This window comes from Hemiscyllium ocellatum, assembly GCF_020745735.1.
Source record: "Hemiscyllium ocellatum isolate sHemOce1 chromosome X unlocalized genomic scaffold, sHemOce1.pat.X.cur. SUPER_X_unloc_4, whole genome shotgun sequence".
In the NCBI taxonomy this organism is placed as follows: Eukaryota; Metazoa; Chordata; class Chondrichthyes; order Orectolobiformes; family Hemiscylliidae; genus Hemiscyllium; species Hemiscyllium ocellatum.
The window spans coordinates 4724-27500 of NW_026867594.1; the positions used below are offsets into that span (position 1 = coordinate 4724).

A 22777-nucleotide genomic window follows, 5' to 3' on the forward strand; every position below is an offset into this window, starting at 1 on the left:
AGGCATGGCACTCATCCACAGATTATCAACAAACACATCGACCTGGACCCTATATACCGGCCACTGCAACGGACAGCAACTGACAACCGGAAGTGGCAGATTCAAACCACTATAAATGCCGGAAGAAACATCACAGAAGCGCTTCACAGGAGGCTCCCAAGCACTGAGGATGTCACCTAGACAGGGGACGAAACGTCTGCAACACAAACTCCCAGCTCGGCGAACAGAACCCACAACAACGAACACCCGAGCTACAAATCTTCTCTCAAACTTTGAACCCTGGTATTCTCATTAATATCCTCCTCGCATTTCACCCTGCCACCCAGCCTTCTGTCGTCGGCGAACTTTTAATGCCTTCATCTATATCACCGAATCTTGTGGTTCCCCCATGGCTCACCGCCTGCTATTCCGAAAGGAACCCCTTCATCACCACTTTTCGCTTCCTGTCACCCATTACCACGCGCCCTAACTCTGCTCACTAATCTCCCTCTGTGGGACTTTATCAAAGTCCAGGTACACCGCATCCACTGGCCCTCCCTTGTCCATTTTCGTTGTTACATCCTCAAAGGGGTCCAGACCAGACCTCTCGCAAATCCGCGCTGACCCTGACCTCCCCTGTCCCTGCTTTTATAACCGACGCCAGCACTTTTCCCACCCCCGACGTCGGGCTCAGCCGTAATTCCCTGTTTTCTCCCTCCCTTCTCGAAAAGTGGGACATTAGCCACCCTCCATTCCGCAGGAATCGATAGGACACCGTGAAAATGATCACCAAAACGTCCACGATTTCTAAAGCCACCTCCCTGAGTCCCCTGGGACGTAGACCATCAGGCCCCTGGGGACTTATCAATCTCCAGACCGAACAGTCTCTCCAACACCATTTCCTGCCGAATATAAATTCCCTTCGGTTCCTCCGTTACCTCCGTGGGTGGCGCGGCGGTTAGCACTGCTGCCTCCCAGCGCCAGAGACCCGGGTTCAGTTCCCGCCTCGGGCGACTGACCGTGTGGAGTTTGCACGTTCTCCCCGTGTCTGCGTTGTGCGGGTCAGGGTGAATCGGCCAGGCTAAATTGCCCGTAGTGTTAGGTAAGGGGCAAATGTAGGGGTGGGTTGCGCTTCGGCGGGTCGGTGTGGACTTGTTGGGCCGAAGGGCCTGTTTCCGCTACTGTAAGTGATCTAATCTAATTACCCTAGGCCCGTCAGCCGCTAATACATCTGGGCGATTGATTGTGTCTTCCTCAGTGAAGACAGACCCAAAGTATCTATTCAACTCTTCTGCTGTTTCCTGGAATAAACTCACCCGTTTCTGTCTTCAAGATGCTGTGATCTCCAGCACCTGCAGACCTCATTTTTTACTCTGTCTTCAAGAGCCCAGTTTTAGCCCTCACCATTTATTTTCACAAACCTAAAATCGCGTTAACTATCCTCCTTTATATTCTAGTGTCTGGCCCTGAGTACTGCTGTAGGACAGAGAGAGAGAGACCAAGGGGTTCAGGTACATAACACTTTGGAGTGGGCCTCATGGGTAGATGTGGGGGAGATGGGGTTTGGAGAATGTGCCTAGCTCCTTCGCCGTCACTGCTCAGTCCTTCGAGAGTAGTGCGTGGGAAGGGCTTTTACCCGAAACGTCGATTCTCCTGCTCCTCGGATGTTGCCTGAACCGCTGCACTTTTCCAGCACCGCTCTGATCTGGACTCTGGTGTCCAGCGTCCGCAGTCACTGTTTCTACCCTGTAGTGAGTTGGGGGGGGGGGGGGGGGGGGGGGAACGTCACTTTGGGGTTGGTGAGGGATGGTCTGGAACACTGGAGGGTATTATTGAACTGGAGAGGACTCAGGGGAGATTTCCCGGGGTGTTGCCGGGAATGGAGGGGGTTTGAGCTACAGGGAGAGGCTGGACAGGCTGGGGCTGTTTTCCCTGGAGCGTCGGAGGCTGAGGGGTGACCTTATAGAGGTTTATAACATCACGAGGGTGGGGTAAATAGACAAGGTCATTTCCCCCCTGGAGTGGGGGAGGCTGAGGGGTGACCTTATAGAGGTTTATAACATCACAAGGGTGGGGTAAATAGACAAAGTCTTTTCCCCCCTGGGGTGGGGAGTCCAGAACTAGAGGGGGGTAGGTTTAAGGTGAGAGGGGGGAAAGGGACCCGAGAGGCAACTTTATCCCCCCAGAGGGTGGTGCGTGTGTGGGAGGAGCTGCCAGAGGAAGTGGGTGGGGGCTGGTACAATGACAACAATGTGGGTAGGGAAGGTTGGGAGTGATATGGGCTAGGAACAGGTCAGGTAGGGATTAGTTCGGTTTGAGATGATGTTCAGCACCAGCCATTCACCCAGTCAATTCGCCTTGTGTGTGTGTGTGAGAGAGAGAGAGGGAGGCAGAGAGAAATAAAGGGACAGAGAGAGAGAGAAAGGGACAGAGAGAGAGACACACACACAAGGAGAGAGACTGACAGAGAGAGAGGCATAGGGAGAGAGAGATGGACACAGAAAGACAGAGGGAGACAGAGAGAGATAAAGGGACAGAGAGAGAGAAAGAGAAAGGGACAGAGAGAGAGACACACACACACACACAAGGAGAGAGACTGACAGAGAGAGAGGCATAGGGAGAGAGAGATGGACACAGAAAGACAGAGGGAGACAGAGAGAGATAAAGGGACAGAGAGAGAGAAAGAGAAAGGGACAGAGAGAGAGAGAGAAGCACAGAGAGAGAGACACACAAGGAGAGATAGACACACACACACAGGGAGAGAGATGGACAGAGAGAGAGGGATGGACACAGTGAGGGAGAGGGACAGAGAGAGAGAGACACACATAGAGATGGATAGAGAGAGAAAAAACATACAGAGAAAGAGAGAGGGACACAGAGAGAGGAAACAGAGAGAGAGAGACAGAGAGAGAGAGAGAGACAGGGACAGAGAGAGAGACAGGGACAGAGAGAGAGACACACAGAGAGATAAACATCCAGAGAGAGAGGAAACAGAGAGAGAGGAAGAGAGGGACAGAGAAAGAAAGAGGCACAGAGCGAGAGAGGCACACACACAAAGAGAGAGACACAGAGAGGGGAACAGAGAGAGGGGGGACACAGAGAGAGAATGGGAGAGAAGGGGGGTGGGATGGAGAGAGAGGGGGACAGGGAGAGAGAGAGAGTGCGAGAGAGAGAGGTCGGGAGGGAGTCAGCGAGAGAGAGAGAGAGAGAGAGGCAGAGAGAGAGAGAAGGACAAGGAGAGAGAGTGAAGGACAGAGAGAGAGAGTGACAAAGAAAGAGAGAGAGAGAGACAGAGACAGACAGTGAGAGCGTGCAGGAGGGACACACAGAGAGAGAGACAGACAGACAGACAGATGGGGAGAGAGAGAGAGAGAGAGAGAGTGCAACAGACGGGAAGGTGAGTCCCAGAGGATCCTCAGCCAGTACCGTCCACAGTGAGGCACTGCCCATAACAAAGGGATGGGATAGGACCAGTGTAACAGGCTGGAGCAGGGGGGCTGAGTGGCCTGATGCTGTTCCCGTGTCTGACCACTGTCTTGTCACATCCTCACTCCATCCACCTTGTGTTTTGCAGAGTCCGATCACAGAGATGCAGATCGCAGAGGACTGCAAGGGGTTAAGGAGGGTGAGTGACATGGAACAACACATCAACATCCTGGGGGTTACCATCTCCAACGAGAGAGAGAGAGAGAGAGAATCTAACCATCACCCCCTTGACGTTCAATGGCGTTACCGTCACTGAATCCCCCTCCCCCTCCCACTATCAACATCCTGGGGGTTACCGTCTCCAACGAGAGAGAGAGAATCTAACCATCGCCCCCTTGATGTTCAATGGCGTTACCGTCACTGAATCCCCCTCTCCCCCCCCTACTATCAACATCCTGGGGGTTACCGTCTCCAATGAGAGAGAGAGAATCTAACCATTGCCCCCTTGACGTTCAATGGCGTTACCGTCACTGAATCCCCCTTCCCCCCGACTATCAACATCCTGGGGGTTACCGTCTCCAATGAGAGAGAGAGAGAATCTAACCATCGACCCCTTGACGTTCAATGGAGTTATCTTCACTGAATCCCCCTCCCCCCACTATCAACATCCTGGGGGTTACCGTCTCCAACGAGAGAGAGAGAGAGAGAGAATCTAACCATCGCCCCCTTGATGTTCAATGGCGTTACTGTCACTGAATCCCCCTTCCCCCTCACTATCAACATCCTGGGGGTTACCGTCTCCAACGAGAGAGAGAGAATCTAACCATCGCCCCCTTGACGTTCAATGGAGTTATTTTCACTGAATCCCCCTCCCCCCCACTATCAACATCCTGGGGGTTACCGTCTCCAATGAGAGAGAGAGAGAATCTAACCATCGCCCCCTTGACGTTCAATGGCGTTACCGTCACTGAATCCCCCTCCCCCCCCCACTATCAACATCCTGGGGGTTACCGTCTCCAACGAGAGAGAGAATCTAACCATCGCCCCCTTGACGTTCAATGGCGTTACTGTCACTGAATCCCCCTCCCCCTCACTATCAACATCCTGGGGGTTACCGTCTCCAACGAGAGAGAGAGAATCTAACCATCGCCCCCTTGACGTTCAATGGAGTTATTTTCACTGAATCCCCCTCCCCCCCACTATCAACATCCTGGGGGTTACCGTCTCCAATGAGAGAGAGAGAGAATCTAACCATCGCCCCCTTGACGTTCAATGGCGTTACTGTCACTGAATCCCCCTCCCCCCACTATCAACATCCTGGGGGTTACCGTCTCCAATGAGAGAGAGAGAGAGAGAATCTAACCATCGCCCCCTTGACGTTCAATGGCGTTACTGTCACTGAATCCCTCTATAAATATTGCCCCCCCCCCCCACACCTCACTGAGTCTGAGCTGGTCCTCACTCTTCCTCTGTCTCCCCCTCTCCAGAGCTCGACAGAGAAGCTGCCTCATGCTGGGCGTGTCCTACAGGGGGCACTGCTGTCTTCCTTCCCCAGCCTGCTTCGTGACCATAAGTATCACCTCAAGACGCTAAGGTAGGGAGTCTCAAGGGTTCTGCTGGGGGTGTGGGGTGGCGGAGGGGTGCTGTCTCACTTGTGCGATCCCACTTCCCTGCACAGCACGATCCAATGTTGGGGTTTTGGAGAGTAAGTTTCAGCCAACGCACAAGCGCCAGTCAATGACCATCTCCAACGAGAGAATCTAACCATCGCCCCCTTGACGTTCAATGGCGTTACCGTCACTGAATCCCCCTTCCCCCCCCACTATCAACATCCTGGGGGTTACCGTCTCCAACGAGAGAGAGAGAGAATCTAACCATCGCCCCCTTGACATTCAATGGCGTTACTGTCACTGAATCCCCCTCCCCCCACTATCAACATCCTGGGGGTTACCGTCTCCAACGAGAGAGAGAGAGAGAGAGAATCTAACCATCGCCCCCATGACGTTCAATGGTGTTACCGTCACTGAATCCCCCTCATCCCCCACTATCAACATCCTGGGGGTTTCCCATTGAGCAGAAACTGAACTGGGACCCAGCCCCATATCAATCCTGTGGCTCCAGGAGCAGGAGGAAGGGGCTGAATGGCGTCCTGTTTGTGTGTGACAGTCTAGGGGATGGGAGAGGGGGCCGAATGGCCTCTTCCTGTGGGAAATCCCAATTCCAGACTCTGGTGTTTCAGGTCATGAGCAAACTCCCTTATTTCCCGGCGATATGGACGAGCAAGTTAATTGATGAGCTAATTTGGCATTGTCCATCTCTCTGACCCTCTCTCTCTGTCCTTCTCTCTCTGTCCACTTTTTCCCCATCTGTCGCATGCTCCCTCTCCCTCTCTCTTTCCGTCTCTCACTCTCTGTCTCTCTCTCTCTTTCTCCATCCCTCTCTCTCTGCCTCTCGCTCTCCCTCTGTCTGCCCCTCTCCTACCTCACTCTCTCTCTCTTTGTCTGTCCTCTCCTCTCTGTCTCTCTGCCTCTCTCTTTGTCTATTTCTATCTATTTCTCTCTCTCTCTCTGACCCCCCCCCATCTCTCTCTGACCCCCCTGCCTCCCTCTCCCTCTCCCTCCCGAACCGCAGGCAGTGCTGCACTGGGGAGGAGTTGGTGGATGACCTGATGAAACTACAGCCGTCCCTCCAGGGGAGATTGCAGGCTGTTGGCATCTTACAACTTCTGCTTGATCTAGAAATCCTCGTTCCTGGTAAGTAGACCTCAAACCCGGGAATCCACCTCACCCCAGGGATTGGAATATGACAGCCGTGGGAGAGGGTGGAATACAGAGGGATAGCTCTCAGGATGTAGTCCGTGGGCTAAGAGAGTCTCAGTGACGGAGAGAGAGAGCATCAAGTTAAAACGAGAGGGTAATAACATTCTCTAGATTTATAAAATTCCCATAATTTATTAAGTTTCCCAAGTTTATAAAGTTCTCAAAGTTTATAAAGTTCCCAAGGTTTACAAAGTTTCCAAAGTTCTTAAAGTTCAAAATGTTCCCAACATTTAGAAAGTTACCAAGGCTATAAAGTTCCAAGCGTTTATAAAGTTTCCAAAGTGTATAAAGTTAGCAAGTTTGTAAAGTCTATAAAGTTCCCAAGGTTTACAAAGTTTCCAAAGTCCATTATGTTCCCAAAGTTTATAAAGTTCCCAAGGTTATAAAGTTTCAAACGTTTATAAAGTTCCAAAGCATATAAAGTTAGCAAGTTTATAAAGTTCCCACGGTTTATAAAGTTGTCAAAGTTTTAAAAGTTCCTAAAGTTTAAAATGTTCCCAAGTTTTATAAAGTTTTCAAAGTTTATAAAATTTCCACAGCTTATAAAGTTGTCAAAGTTTATAAAGTTAGCAAGGTTATAAAGTTCTCAAGCTTTATAAAGCTAGCAAGGTTTTCAAAGTTTGTAAAATTCTCAAAGCTTATGAAGGTCCTAAAATTTATAAAGTTAGTAAGATTATACATTTCCCAAGGTTTATAAAGTTTCCAAAGTTTATAAAATTCTCAAAGTTTATAAAGTTCCTAGTTTATAAAGTTATCAAGGTTTATAATGGTCTCAAACTTTATAAAGTCAGCAAGGTTATAAATTTTTCAAGTTTATAAAGTTCCCAAGATTATAAAGTTCTCAAAGTTTATAGACTTGGCAAGGTTATAAAGTTCCAAAGATATATAAAATTTCCAAAGTTTAAAAAGTTCCCAAGGTTTATAAAGTTGTCAAAGTTTAAAAAGCTCCTAATGTTTATAAAGTTCCCAAGGTTTATAAAGTTATTAAAGTTTTAAAAGTTCCTAATGTTTCTAAACTTCCAAGGTTTATAAACTTCCCAAGGTTAATTAAGTTCCTAAGGATTATAAAGTTCCCAAGGTTTATAAAATTAGCAAGGTTATAAAGTTCTCAAACATTATAAAATTCACAAGGTTTATACAGTTTCCAAAGTTTATAAAGTTCCCAAGGTTCATAAAGTTCTCAAAGTTTATAAAGTTTCAAAGTTTGTAAAATTCCCAAAGTTTATAGAGGTCCTAAAGTTTATAAACAACCCAAGGTTTCTAAAGTTCTCAAAGTTTATGATATTCCCAAGGTTTATAAAGTTCCCAAGGTTTATAAAGTTTCCAAAGATTATAAAGTTAGCAAAATTGTAAATTTCCCAAGCTTTATTAAGTTGTCAAACTTTATAACATTCTCAAAGTTTATAAAGTCCCTAAAATATATAACGTTCCCATGATTTATAACATTTTCAAAGTGTATAAAATTCCCAAAGTTTATAAAATTCCTAAAATTTATTAAGTTTTCAAAGTTTATAAAATTTTCAAAGTTCCCACGGTTAATAAGTTGTCAAACTTTATAAAGTTGGAAAGGTTATAAATTACCCAAGGTTTATAAAGTTCCCAAGGTTTATAAAGTTTTCAAAGTTTATAAAAATTCCAGAGTTTATTAAGTTCCTAAAGTTGATAAAGTTTCTATGATTTATAAACATTTTAAAGTCAATAAAGTTAGCAAGGTTATAAGGTTCCCAAGGTTTTAAAGTCCTCAAAGTTTACAAACTTTCTAAAGTTTTTAAAGTTCCCAATGTTCATAAAGTTCATAAAGCTCCCAAGGTTTGAAAGATCCCAATTTTTAGAAGGTTTTCAAAGTTTATAAAGTTTCCATGGTTATATAATTCCCACAGTTGATAAAGTTCCCAAGGTCCACAGTAACACTGATGACTGGGAGGAACTAAGAGAGCAGCAAAGGGAAACCAGATACAGACAAGTTCAAAACGATCCCTGAATGGAGGGGTCAGTGACTGGGGAGAGAGGGCAGAGATTGGGGTGAGGGGGTTTGAGTGCAGGGAGTACGCAAGGACTTTACACCCAGAGGGAGGTGAGGAATCTGGCACTTCCTGCCTGTGGGGTGGGAGAGGCAGAAAAGCATCAGAACATGGAGGACAGGTTGAGGTAGGCATTCGCGATGCCAGGGTATTTGGGACAAGAGCAGGGACATGGGGGCTACGCTTATCATGTGGACGTTCATGACCGGAGTAGTCTGGAGAGGAGGAAGGGCCTGATTCTCGGAGATGTGGGTTCTACAGACACCAGGAACAGGTCAGTCAGGACCTGGACACACTGTCTCATTCAATGGGATCACTCCCTCAGCACTGACCCTCCCACAGCACCCATTCCCTCAGCACTGACCCTCCCACAGCACCCGCTCCCTCAGCATTGACCCTCCCACAGCACCCACTCCCTCAGCACTGACCCTCCCACAGCACCCGCTCCCTCAGCACTGACCCTCCCACAGCACCCACTCCCTCAGCACTGACCCTCCCTCAGCACCCACTCCCTCAGCACTGACCCTCCCTCAGCACCCACTCCCTCAGCACTGACCCTCCCACAGCACCCACTCCCTCAGCACTGACCCTCCCACAGCACCCGCTCCCTCAGCACAGGCCCTCCCACAGCGCCCACTCCCTCAGCACTGACCCTCTCACAGCACCCACTCCCTCAGCACTGACCCTCCCACAGCACCCACTCCCTCAGCACTGACCCTCCTCAGCACTGACCCTCCCAGAGCGCACACTCCCTCAGCACTGCCTCTCCCACAGCACCCACTCTCTCAGCACTGACCCTCCCACAGCACCCACTCCCTCAGCACTGACCCTCCCACAGCACCCACTCCCTCAGCACTGACCCTCCCACAGCACCCACTCCCTCAGCACTGACCCTCCCTCAGCACCCACTCCCTCAGCACTGACCCTCCCACAGCGCCCGCTCCCTCAGCACTGACCCTCCCACAGCACCCACTCCCTCAGCACTGACCCTCCCACAGCACCCGCTCCCTCAGCACTGACCCTCCCACAGCACCCACTCCCTCAGCACTGACCCTCCCTCAGCACTGACCCTCCCACAGCACCCGCTCCCTCAGCACTGACCCTCCCACAGCACCTGCTCCCTCAGCACTGACCCTCCCACAGCACCCACTCCCTCAGCACTGACCCTCCCTCAGCACTGACCCTCCCACAGCACACACTCCCTCAGCACTGACCCTCCCACAGCACCCACTCCCTCAGCACTGACCCTCCCTCAGCACCCACTCCCTCTGCGCTGCGTGATATCTGGATGTTTGTTTGCAGTGCGCCAGGGGAGTACCTTCCAAGACAAAGACAGCAGTTTCTTCCGTTTCGCCGTGGGTGCCCCTGGGCGTGAGGAGTCCCCGAGAGCTGGCACTGCCGAGGATGAACTGCAGGAGGCGATGGAGTTACTCGCTCTGCTCGGGATTGAGGCCTTACTTACCTCCTGTCTCCGAAAACCGTGAGCTCACCGGCGGAGAGCCCTGCAACGGACCCAGAGACTCCCCCTGTACCCCACCCCCCTGACCCTGGGAGTGGGGAGCAGTGTGGAGGGAGCTGTACCCTGTATCTAACCCCCTGTTCCTGGGAGTGGGGGACAGTGTAGAGGGAGCTGTACCCTGTATCTAACCCCCTGTCCCTGGGAGTGGGGGACAGTGTAGAGTGAGCTTTACTCTGTATCTAACCCCCTGTCCCTGGGAGTGGGGGACAGTGTAGAGTGAGCTTTACTCTGTATCTAACCCCCTGTCCCTGGGAGTGGGGGACAGTGTAGAGTGAGCTTTACTCTGTATCTAACCCCCTGTCCCTGGGAGTGGGGGACAGTGTAGAGGGAGCTGTACCCTGTATCTAACCCCCTGTCCCTGGGAGTGGGGGACAGTGTAGAGGGAGCTTTACTCTGTATCTAACCCCCTGTCCCTAGGAGTGGGGGGACAGTGTAGTGGGAGCTTTACTCTGTATCTAACCCCCTGTCCCTGGGAGTGGGGGACAGTGTAGAGGGAGCTTTACTCTGTATCTAACCCCCTGTCCCTGGGAGTGGGGGGACAGTGTAGAGGGAGCTTTACTCTGTATCCAACCCCCTGTCCCTGGGAGTGGGTGGATGGTGTAGAGGGAGCTGTACCCTGTACCTAACCCCCTGTCCCTGGGAGTGGGTGGACGGTGTAGAGGGAGCTGTACCCTGTATCTAACCCCCTGTCCCTGGGAGTGGGGGACAGTGTAGAGGGAGCTGTACCCTGTATCTAACCCCCTGTCCCTGGGAGTGGGGGACAGTGTAGAGTGAGCTTTACTCTGTATCTAACCCCCTGTCCCTGGGAGTGGGGGACGGTGTAGAGGGAGCTGTACCCTGTATCTAACCCCCTGTCCCTGGGAGTGGGGGATGGGGGGCGGTGTAGAGGGAGCTGTACCCTGTATCTAACCCCCTGTCCCTGGGAGTGGGGGACGGTGTAGAGGGAGCTGTACCCTGTATCTAACCCCCTGTCCCTGGGAGAGGGGGGACGGTGTAGAGGGAGCTGTACCCTGTATCTAACCCCCTGTCCCTGGGAGTGGGGGATGGTGTAGAGGGAGCTGTACCCTGTATCTAACCCCCTGTCCCTGGGAGTGGGGGATGGGGGGCGGTGTAGAGGGAGCTGTACCCTGTATCTAACCCCCTGTCCCTGGGAGTGGGGGGACGGTGTAGAGGGAGCTGTACCCTGTATCTAACCCCCTGTCCCTGGGAGTGGGGGACAGTGTAGAGTGAGCTTTACTCTGTATCTAACCCCCTGTCCCTGGGAGTGGGTGGACGGTGTAGAGGGAGCTGTACCCTGTATCTAACCCCCTGTCCCTGGGAGTGGGGGACAGTGTAGAGGGAGCTGTACCCTGTATCTAACCCCCTGTCCCTGGGAGTGTTTGATGGGGGACAGTGTAGAGGGAGCTGTACCCTGTATCTAACCCCCTGTCCCTGGGAGTGGGGGACAGTGTAGAGGGAGCTGTACCCTGTATCTAACCCCCTGTCCCTGGGAGTGGGGGACAGTGTAGAGGGAGCTGTACTCTGTATCTCACCCCCTGTCCCTGAGAGTGGGTGATGGGGGACAGTGTAGAGGGAGCTGTACCCTGTATCTAACCCCCTGTCCCTGGGAGTGGGGGACAGTGTAGAGGGAGCTGTACCCTGTATCTAAACCCCTGTCCCTGGGAGTGGGGGGACGGTGTAGAGGGAGCTGTACCCTGTATCTAACCCCCTGTCCCTGGGAGTGGGTGGACGGTGTAGAGGGAGCTGTACCCTGTATCTAACCCCCTGTCCCTGGGAGTGGGGGATGGGGGGCGGTGTAGAGGGAGCTGTACCCTGTATCTAACCCCCTGTCCCTGGGAGTGGGTGATGGGGGGGCGGTGTAGAGGGAGCTGTACCCTGTATCTAACCCCCTGTCCCTGGGAGTGGGTGGACGGTGTAGAGGGAGCTGTACCCTGTATCTAACCCCCTGTCCCTGGGAGTGGGTGGACGGTGTAGAGGGAGCTGTACCCTGTATGTAACCCCCTGTCCCTGGGAGTGGGGGACAGTGTAGAGGGAGCTGTACCCTGTATCTAACCCCCTGTCCCTGGGAGTGGGTGGACGGTGTAGAGGGAGCTTTACTCTGTATCTAACCCCCTGTCCCTGGGAGTGGGTGGACGGTGTAGAGGGAGCTGTACCCTGTATGTAACCCCCTGTCCCTGGGAGTGGGGGTCAGTGTAGAGGGAGCTGTACCCTGTATCTAACCCCCTGTCCCTGGGAGTGGGGGATGGGGTACGGTGTAGAGGGAGCTGTACCCTGTATCTAACCCCCTGTCCCTGGGAGTGGGGGATGGGGGGCGGGGTAGAGGGAGCTGTACCCTGTATCTAACCCCCTGTCCCTGGGAGTGGGGGACGGTGTAGAGGGAGCTGTACCCTGTATCTAACCCCCTGTCCCTGGGAGTGGGTGGACGGTGTAGAGGGAGCTGTACCCTGTATCTAACCCCCTGTCCCTGGGAATGGGGGACGGTGTAGAGGGAGCTGTACCCTGTATCTAACCCCCTGTCCCTGGGAGTGGGTGGACGGTGTAGAGGGAGCTGTACCCTGTATCTAACCCCCTGTCCCTGGGAGTGGGGACGGTGTAGAGGGAGCTGTACCCTGTATCTAACCCCCTGTCCCTGGGAGTGGGGGGACGGTGTAGAGGGAGCTGTACCCTGTATCTAACCCCCTGTCCCTGGGAGTGTTTGATGGGGGACAGTGTAGAGGGAGCTGTACCCTGTATCTAACCCCCTGTCCCTGGGAGTGGGGACGGTGTAGAGGGAGCTGTACCCTGTATCTAACCCCCTGTCCCTGGGAGTGGGGGACAGTGTAGAGGGAGCTTTACTCTGTATCTAACCCCCTGTCCCTGGGAGTTGGGGATGGGGGACAGTGTAGAGGGAGCTGTACTCTGTATCTAACCCCCTGTCCCTGGGAGTGGGGGATGGGGGACAGTGTAGAGGGAGCTGTACTCTGTATCTAACCCCCTGTCCCTGGGAGTGGGTGGACGGTGTAGAGGGAGCTGTACCCTGTATCTAACCCCCCGTCCCTGGGAGTGGGTGGGCGGTGTAGAGGGAGCTGTACCCTGTATCTAACCCCCTGTCCCTGGGAGTGGGTGGACGGTGTAGAGGGAGCTGTACCCTGTATCTAACCCCCTGTCCCTGGGAGTGGGTGGACGGTGTAGAGGGAGCTGTACCCTGTATCTAACCCCCTGTCCCTGGGAGTGGGTGGACGGTGTAGAGGGAGCTGTACCCTGTATCTAACCCCCTGTCCCTGGGAGTGGGGGACGGTGTAGAGGGAGCTGTACCCTGTATCTAACCCCCTGTCCCTGGGAGAGGGGGGACGGTGTAGAGGGAGCTGTACCCTGTATCTAACCCCCTGTCCCTGGGAGTGGGGGATGGTGTAGAGGGAGCTGTACCCTGTATCTAACCCCCTGTCCCTGGGAGTGGGGGATGGGGGGCGGTGTAGAGGGAGCTGTACCCTGTATCTAACCCCCTGTCCCTGGGAGTGGGGGGACGGTGTAGAGGGAGCTGTACCCTGTATCTAACCCCCTGTCCCTGGGAGTGGGGGACAGTGTAGAGTGAGCTTTACTCTGTATCTAACCCCCTGTCCCTGGGAGTGGGTGGACGGTGTAGAGGGAGCTGTACCCTGTATCTAACCCCCTGTCCCTGGGAGTGGGGGACAGTGTAGAGGGAGCTGTACCCTGTATCTAACCCCTGTCCCTGGGAGTGTTTGATGGGGGACAGTGTAGAGGGAGCTGTACCCTGTATCTAACCCCCTGTCCCTGGGAGTGGGGGACAGTGTAGAGGGAGCTGTACCCTGTATCTAACCCCCTGTCCCTGGGAGTGGGGGACAGTGCAGAGGGAGCTGTACTCTGTATCTCACCCCCTGTCCCTGAGAGTGGGTGATGGGGGACAGTGTAGAGGGAGCTGTACCCTGTATCTAACCCCCTGTCCCTGGGAGTGGGGGACAGTGTAGAGGGAGCTGTACCCTGTATCTAAACCCCTGTCCCTGGGAGTGGGGGGACGGTGTAGAGGGAGCTGTACCCTGTATCTAACCCCCTGTCCCTGGGAGTGGGTGGACGGTGTAGAGGGAGCTGTACCCTGTATCTAACCCCCTGTCCCTGGGAGTGGGGGATGGGGGGCGGTGTAGAGGGAGCTGTACCCTGTATCTAACCCCCTGTCCCTGGGAGTGGGTGATGGGGGGGCGGTGTAGAGGGAGCTGTACCCTGTATCTAACCCCCTGTCCCTGGGAGTGGGTGGACGGTGTAGAGGGAGCTGTACCCTGTATCTAACCCCCTGTCCCTGGGAGTGGGTGGACGGTGTAGAGGGAGCTGTACCCTGTATGTAACCCCCTGTCCCTGGGAGTGGGGGACAGTGTAGAGGGAGCTGTACCCTGTATCTAACCCCCTGTCCCTGGGAGTGGGTGGACGGTGTAGAGGGAGCTTTACTCTGTATCTAACCCCCTGTCCCTGGGAGTGGGTGGACGGTGTAGAGGGAGCTGTACCCTGTATGTAACCCCCTGTCCCTGGGAGTGGGGGTCAGTGTAGAGGGAGCTGTACCCTGTATCTAACCCCCTGTCCCTGGGAGTGTGTGATGGGGGACGGTGTAGAGGGAGCTGTACCCTGTATCTAACCCCCTGTCCCTGGGAGTGGGGGATGGGGTACGGTGTAGAGGGAGCTGTACCCTGTATCTAACCCCCTGTCCCTGGGAGTGGGGGATGGGGGGCGGGGTAGAGGGAGCTGTACCCTGTATCTAACCCCCTGTCCCTGGGAATGGGGGACGGTGTAGAGGGAGCTGTACCCTGTATCTAACCCCCTGTCCCTGGGAGTGGGTGGACGGTGTAGAGGGAGCTGTACCCTGTATCTAACCCCCTGTCCCTGGGAATGGGGGACGGTGTAGAGGGAGCTGTACCCTGCATCTAACCCCCTGTCCCTGGGAGTGGGTGGACGGTGTAGAGGGAGCTGTACCCTGTATCTAACCCCCTGTCCCTGGGAGTGGGGACGGTGTAGAGGGAGCTGTACCCTGTATCTAACCCCCTGTCCCTGGGAGTGGGGGGACGGTGTAGAGGGAGCTGTACCCTGTATCTAACCCCCTGTCCCTGGGAGTGGGTGGACAGTGTAGAGGGAGCTGTACCCTGTATCTAACCCCCTGTCCCTGGGAGTGGGGGACAGTGTAGAGGGAGCTGTACTCTGTATCTCACCCCCGTCCCTGAGAGTGGGGGACGGTGTAGAGGGAGCTTTACTCTGTATCTAACCCCCTGTCCCTGGGAGTTGGGGATGGGGGACAGTGTAGAGGGAGCTGTACTCTGTATCTAACCCCCTGTCCCTGGGAGTGGGGGATGGGGGACAGTGTAGAGGGAGCTGTACTCTGTATCTAACCCCCTGTCCCTGGGAGTGGGTGGACGGTGTAGAGGGAGCTGTACCCTGTATCTAACCCCCCGTCCCTGGGAGTGGGTGGGCGGTGTAGAGGGAGCTGTACCCTGTATCTAACCCCCTGTCCCTGGGAGTGGGTGGACGGTGTAGAGGGAGCTGTACCCTGTATCTAACCCCCTGTCCCTGGGAGTGGGTGGACGGTGTAGAGGGAGCTGTACCCTGTATCTAACCCCCTGTCCCTGGGAGTGGGGGACAGTGTAGAGGGAGCTGTACCCTGTATCTAACCCCCTGTCCCTGGGAGTGGGGACGGTGTAGAGGGAGCTGTACCCTGTATCTAACCCCCTGTCCCTGGGAGTGGGTGGACGGTGTAGAGGGAGCTGTACCCTGTATCTAACCCCCTGTCCCTGGGAATGGGGGACGGTGTAGAGGGAGCTGTACCCTGTATCTAACCCCCTGTCCCTGGGAGTGGGTGGACGGTGTAGAGGGAGCTGTACCCTGTATCTAACCCCCTGTCCCTGGGAGTGGGGACGGTGTAGAGGGAGCTGTACCCTGTATCTAACCCCCTGTCCCTGGGAGTGGGGGGACGGTGTAGAGGGAGCTGTACCCTGTATCTAACCCCCTGTCCCTGGGAGTGGGGACGGTGTAGAGGGAGCTGTACTCTGTATCTAACCCCCTGTCCCTGGGAGTGTTTGATGGGGGACAGTGTAGAGGGAGCTGTACCCTGTATCTAACCCCCTGTCCCTGGGAGTGGGGACGGTGTAGAGGGAGCTGTACCCTGTATCTAACCCCCTGTCCCTGGGAGTGGGGACGGTGTAGAGGGAGCTATACTCTGTATCTAACCCCCTGTCCCTGGGAGTGGGGGACGGTGTAGAGGGAGCTGTACCCTGTATCTAACCCCCTGTCCCTGGGAGTGGGTGGACGGTGTAGAGGGAGCTGTACCCTGTATCTAACCCCCTGTCCCTGGGAGTGGGTGGACGGTGTAGAGGGAGCTTTACTCTGTATCTAACCCCTGTCCCTGGGAGTGGGTGGACGGTGTAGAGGGAGCTTTACTCTGTATCTAACCCCCTGTCCCTGGGAGTGGGTGGACGGTGTAGAGGGAGCTGTACCCTGTATGTAACCCCCTGTCCCTGGGAGTGGGGGACAGTGTAGAGGGAGCTGTACCCTGTATCTAACCCCCTGTCCCTGGGAGTGGGTGATGGGGGACGGTGTAGAGGGAGCTGTACCCTGTATCTAACCCCCTGTCCCTGGGAGTGGGGGACGGTGTAGAGGGAGCTGTACCCTGTATCTAACCCCCTGTCCCTGGGAGTGGGGAGCAGTGTAGAGGGAGCTGTACCCTGTATCTAACCCCCTGTCCCTGGGAGTGGGGAGCAGTGTAGAGGGAGCTGTACCCTGTATCTAACCCCCTGTCCCTGGGAGTGGGTGATGGGGGGACGGTGTAGAGGGAGCTGTACCCTGTATCTAACCCCCTGTCCCTGGGAGTGTTTGATGGGGGGCGGTGTAGAGGGAGCTGTACCCTGTATCTAACCCCCTGTCCCTGGGAGTGTTTGATGGGGGACAGTGTAGAGGGAGCTGTACCCTGTATCTAACCCCCTGTCCCTGGGAGTGGGGGACGGTGTAGAGGGAGCTATACTCTGTATCTAACCCCCTGTCCCTGGGAGTGGGGGACGGTGTAGAGGGAGCTGTACCCTGTATCTAACCCCCTGTCCCTGGGAGTGGGGACGGTGTAGAGGGAGCTGTACCCTGTATCTAACCCCCTGTCCCTGGGAGTGGGGACGGTGTAGAGGGAGCTGTACCCTGTATCTAACCCCCTGTCCCTGGGAGTGGGTGGACGGTGTAGAGGGAGCTGTACCCTGTATCTAACCCCCTGTCCCTGGGAGTGGGGGATGGGGGACAGTGTAGAGGGAGCTGTACCCTGTATCTAACCCCCTGTCCCTGGGAGTGTTTGATGGGGGACAGTGTAGAGGGAGCTGTACCCTGTATCTAACCCCCTGTCCCTGGGAGTGGGGGATGGGGGGCGGTGTAGAGGGAGCTGTACCCTGTATCTAACCCCCTGTCCCTGGGAGTGGGGGACGGTGTAGAGGGAGCTATACTCTGTATCTAACCCCCTGTCCCTGGGAGTGGGGGACGGTGTAGAGGGAGCTGTACCCTGTATCTAACCCCCTGTCCCTGGGAGTGGGGGACAGTGTAGAGGGAGCTGTACCCTGTATCTAACCCCCTGTCCCTGGGAGTGTTTGATGGGGGACAGTGTAGAGGGAGCTGTACCCTGTATCTAACCCCCTGTCCCTGGGAGTGGGGGATGGGGGGCGGTGTAGAGGGAGCTGTACCCTGTATCTAACCCCCTGTCCCTGGGAGTGGGGGACGGTGTAGAGGGAGCTATACTCTGTATCTAACCCCCTGTCCCTGGGAGTGGGGGACGGTGTAGAGGGAGCTGTACCCTGTATCTAACCCCCTGTCCCTGGGAGTGGGGGACAGTGTAGAGGGAGCTGTACCCTGTATCTAACCCCCTGTCCCTGGGAGTGTTTGATGGGGGACAGTGTAGAGGGAGCTGTACCCTGTATCTAACCCCCTGTCCCTGGGAGTGGGGGATGGGGGGCGGTGTAGATACAGGTTGGTGACATTGCATTGTTAAGTCAATGAATACATCCTTCTCTCTCTCTCTCCCTCTCTCTCTGTCTCCCTCTCTCTCTCTCTCTCTCTCTCTGTCTCCCCAACTCTCTCTCTCTCTCTCTCTGTCTCCCCCACTCTCCCTCTCTCTCTCTCTCTCTCTCTCTGTCTCCCCAACTCTCTCTCTCTCTCTCTCTGTCTCCCCCACTCTCCCTCTCTCTCTCTCTCTCTCTCTCTGTCTCCCCCACTCTCCCTCTCTCTCTCTCTCTCTCTCTCTGTCTCCCCAACTCTCTCTCTCTCTCTCTCTGTCTCCCCCACTCTCCCTCTCTCTCTCTCCCTCTCTCTCTGTCTCCCCTACTCTTCCTCTCACTCTGTCCCTTCATCTCTCTCTGTCCCTCTATCTCTGTCTCTCTCTCTCTCTCCCTCTCTCTCTGTCTCCCCCACTCTCCCTCTCTCTCTCTCCCTCTCTCTCTGTCCCTCCATCTCTGTCTCCCTCTCTCTCTGTCTCCCTCTCTCTCTCTCTCACCCTCTTTCTTTGTCCCTCCATCTCTGTCTCCCTCCCTCTCTCCCTCTCCCTCTCTCTCTGTCCCTCCATCTCTCTCTCTCTCTCTCTCTCTCTCTTTGTCTCCCCCACTCTCCCTCCCTCTCCCTCTCTCTCTCCCTCTCCTTCTCTCTCTGTCCCTCCATCTCTCTCTCTCTCTGTCTCCCCCACTCTCCCTCCCTCTCTCTCTGTCTCCCCCACTCTCCCTCCCTCTCTCTCTCTCTCCCTCCCTCTCGCTCTAACCCTGTAACAGTCCATCCCAGAGAAGTGCTGAAGACCTGGATATTATTTATGAGGAGTTGCTGCACGTCCGCGTTCTGTCCCACCTCTCCAGTACGGTAGGTCGCGACTGTGTATGGATCCCATCCCTCAGTCCCCTGTCCCCACAGCAAGGAATCCCTCATTCCCTGGAGAAACCAGTAACTCAACCCGATCGGTCTACACAAAACACCCCAACCCTGGGGAAAAATTCCCCTGACCCTATCATGGCACCTGTGGGAGGGTCAGTGCTGAGGGGGTGGGCGCTGTGGGAGGGTCAGTGCTGAAGGAGCGGGTGCTGTGGGAGGGTCAGTGCTGAGGGAGTGGGTGCTGTGCGAGGGTCAGTGCTGAGGGAGTGGGTGCTGTGGGAGGGTCAGTGCTGAGGGAGCGGGTGCTGTGGGAGGGTCAGTGCTGAGGGAGGGTCAGTGCTGAGGGAGTGGGTGCTGTGGGAGGGTCAGTGCTGAGGGAGTGGGTGCTGTGGGAGGGTCAGTGCTGTGGGAGGGTCAGTGCTGAGGGAGTGGGTGCTGTGGGAGGGTCAGTGCTGAGGGAGTGGGTGCTGTGGGAGGGTCAGTGCTGTGGGAGGGTCAGTGCTGAGGGAGGGTCAGTGCTGAGGAAGTGGGTGCTGTGGGAGGGTCAGTGCTGTGGGAGGGTCAGTGCTGAGGGAGGGTCAGTGCTGAGGAAGTGGGTGCTGTGGGAGGGTCAGTGCTGAGGGAGCGGGTGCTGTGGGAGGGTCAGTGCTGAGGGAGTGGGTGCTGTGGGAGGGTCAGTGCTGAGGGAGCGGGTGCTGTGGGAGGGTCAGTGCTGAGGGAGCGGGTGCTGTGGGAGGGTCAGCGCTGAGGGAGCGGGTGCTGTGGGAGGGTCAGTGCTGAGGGAGTGGGTGCTGTGGGAGGGTCAGTGCTGTGGGAGGGTCAGTGCTGAGGGAGTGGGTGCTGTGGGAGGGTCAATGCTGAGGGAGTGGGTGCTGTGGGAGGGTCAGTGCTGAGGGAGGGTCAGTGCTGAGGGAGGGTCAGTGCTGAGGGAGTGGGTGCTGAGGGAGTGGGTGCTGAGGGAGTGGGTGCTGTGAGTGTAGTGGAATCTCTCAGTTGGTGTTTGACATTTCTAGGTGTGCAGACAACTCGCTGGGGTCATACATTTTGAATCACATTCGAAAGCTGGAACTGTCTGTGAGTACGGTCAGAGACAGAGTGTGTGTGAGTGTGAGACAGAGAGTGTGAGAGAGAGTGTGTGTGAGAGAGAGAATGTGTGTGTGTGAGAGAGAGTGAGAGAGTGTGTGTGTGAGAGAGAGAGTGAGAGAGTGTGAGGGAGAGAGAGTGTGTGAGAGAGAGAGTGTGTGTGTGAGAGAGACTGTGTGAGTGTGAGAGAGAGTGACAGAGTGTGTGCGAGAGAGTGTGTGTGTGAGAGAGAATGTGTGTGTGTGTGTGAGAGAGAGAGAGTGAGAGTGAGAGAGTGTGAGAGAGAGAGAGTGTGTGTGAGAGAGTGTGTGTGTGAGAGAGAGAGTGAGAGAGTGTGAGAGAGAGTGTGAGTGTGAGAGAGTGTGTGAGTGTGAGAGCAAGAGTGGGTGTACAAGAGAGAGAGTGAGAGACAGAGTGAGACAGGGAGAGTGCGAGAGAGGGTATGAGAGATAGAGTGTGAAAGGGAGGGGGGGGAGAGAGCGCGAGAGTGAGGGTGAGAGTGTAAGGGTGTGTGCGATTGTATGTGAGAATGTGAGTGAATGAGTGAGTGTGATAGAGTTAGTGAGTGTGTTTACATGTGTTTGTGGGTGTGCAAGAGAGTCTGTGAGTGTGTGTGTGAGATAGTGAGTGTGAGTGAGTGTGTGAATGTGCGAGTGAGTGAGTGTGACAGTGAGTGAGTGTGTGAGTATGATGGTGTGTTCGTGTCTGTGAGTGTGATAGTGTGTGTGTGTGATAGTGAGTGTGAGTGTGTGAGTGCTGGTTCCTGTATAATTGGAGGGATCTCTGCGATCCTCAACTCCTCCACCTTCTCTCTCTCCATCACTCTCTCTCTCTCTCTCCATCACTCACTCTCTCCATCACTCACTCTCTCTCTCTCCATCCATCACTCTCTCTCTCTCTCCATCCATCACTCTCTCTCTCCATCACTCACATCTCTCTCTCTCTCCATCACTCTCTCTCTCCATCACTCACTCTCTCTCTCTCCATCCATCACTCACTCTCTCTCTCTCCATCCATCACTCTCTCTCTCTCTCTCCATCCATCACTCTCTCTCTCTCTCCATCCATCACTCTCTCTCTCCATCACTCACTCTCTCTCTCTCTCTCCATCCATCACTCTCTCTCTCTCTCCATCACTCTCTCTCTCTCTCCATCACTCACTCTCTCTCTCCATCCATCACTCTCTCTCTCTCTCCATCCATCACTCTCTCTCCATCACTCTCTCTCTCCATCCATCACTCTCTCTCCATCACTCACTCTCCATCACTCTCTCTCTCCATCCATCACTCTCTCTCCATCACTCACTCTCTCTCTCTCTCCATCACTCTCTCTCTCCATCACTCACTCACTCTCTCCATCACTCTCTCTCTCTCTCCATCACTCACTCTCTCTCTCTCATCCATCACTCTCTCTCTCCATCACTCACTCTCTCTCTCTCTCTCCATCCATCACTCTCTCTCTCTCTCCATCACTCACTCTCTCTCTCTCCATCCATCACTCTCTCTCTCTCTCCATCCATCACTCTCTCTCCATCACTCTCTCTCTCCATCCATCACTCTCTCTCCATCACTCACTCTCCATCACTCTCTCTCTCCATCCATCACTCTCTCTCCATCACTCACTCTCCATCACTCTCTCTCTCCATCCATCACTCTCTCTCCATCACTCACTCTCTCTCTCTCTCTCCATCACTCTCTCTCTCCATCACTCTCTCTCTCTCTCCATCACTCACTCTCTCTCTCTCCATCCATCACTCTCTCTCTCCATCACTCACTCTCTCTCTCTCTCTCCATCCATCACTCTCTCTCTCTCTCTCCATCACTCTCTCTCTCTCTCCATCACTCACTCTCTCTCTCTCCATCCATCACTCTCTCTCTCCATCACTCACTCTCTCTCTCTCTCTCTCTCTCTCTCTCTCTCTCTCTCCATCACTCTCTCTCTCTCTCCATCACTCACTCTCTCTCTCCATCCATCACTCTCTCTCTCCATCCATCACTCACTCTCTCTCTCCATCCATCACTCACTCTCTCTCTCCATCCATCACTCTCTCTCTCCATCCATCACTCTCTCTCCATCTCTCTCTCTCTCTCTCCATCACTCACCCTCTCTCTCTCCATCCATCACTCTCTCTCCATCACTCACTCACTCTCTCTCTCCATCCATCACTCACTCTCTCTCCATCACTCTCTCTCTCTCCATCACTCACTCACTCTCTCCATCCATCACTCTCTCTCTCTCCATCACTCTCCCTCTCTCCATCCATCACTCACTCTCTCTCTCTCCATCCATCACTCTCTCTCTCTCCATCACTCTCTCTCTCTCCATCCATCACTCACTCTCTCTCTCTCCATCCATCACTCTCTCTCTCTCTCCATCCATCACTCTCTCTCCATCACTCTCTCTCTCTCCATCCATCACTCACTCTCTCTCTCTCCATCCATCACTCTCTCTCTCTCCATCACTCTCCCTCTCTCCATCCATCACTCACTCTCTCTCTCTCCATCCATCACTCTCTCTCTCTCCATCACTCTCTCTCTCTCCATCCATCACTCACTCTCTCTCTCTCCATCCATCACTCTCTCTCTCTCTCCATCCATCACTCTCTCTCCATCTCTCTCTCTCTCTCTCTCCATCACTCACCCTCTCTCTCTCCATCCATCACTCTCTCTCCATCCATCACTCTCTCTCCATCACTCACTCTCTCTCCATCACTCACTCTCTCTCCCCATCACTCACTCACTCTCTCCAACCATCACTCTCTCTCCATCACTCACTCTCTCTCTCTCTCTTCATCACTCACTATCTCTCTGTCCATCACTCACTCTCTCTCTCTCTCTTCATCACTCACTATCTCTCTGTCCATCACTCACTCTCTCTCTCTTTCCATGCATCGCTCACTCTCTCCCTATCACTCACTCATTCTCTCTCTATCACTCACTCTCTCTCTCTCTGTCACTCTCTCTCTATTACTCACTCTCTCTCTCTCCGTCACTCTCTCCCTATCACTCACTCATTCTCTCTCTATCACTCACTCTCTCTCTCTCCGTCACTCTCTCTCTATTACTCACTCTCTCTCTG

General features: G+C 54.3%; 1 protein-coding gene across 1 annotated transcript in view; it reads left to right on the forward strand.

Moving 5' to 3' along the window:
- Positions 1 to 1462: 1462 nt before the first annotated feature.
- rapgef3 (Rap guanine nucleotide exchange factor (GEF) 3) overlaps positions 1463 to 22777 on the forward strand; it is a 57934-nt gene continuing 36619 nt past the window's right edge. The window contains exons 1-7 of the mRNA XM_060822358.1: positions 1463 to 1490; positions 3554 to 3604; positions 4893 to 4999; positions 6037 to 6158; positions 9548 to 9725; positions 18524 to 18608; positions 19631 to 19691. Of these exons, the coding sequence (XP_060678341.1) occupies positions 3569 to 3604; positions 4893 to 4999; positions 6037 to 6158; positions 9548 to 9725; positions 18524 to 18608; positions 19631 to 19691 (589 nt within the window). The 5' untranslated portion in view covers positions 1463 to 1490; positions 3554 to 3568. The remainder of the gene's footprint in view (positions 1491 to 3553; positions 3605 to 4892; positions 5000 to 6036; positions 6159 to 9547; positions 9726 to 18523; positions 18609 to 19630; positions 19692 to 22777) is intronic.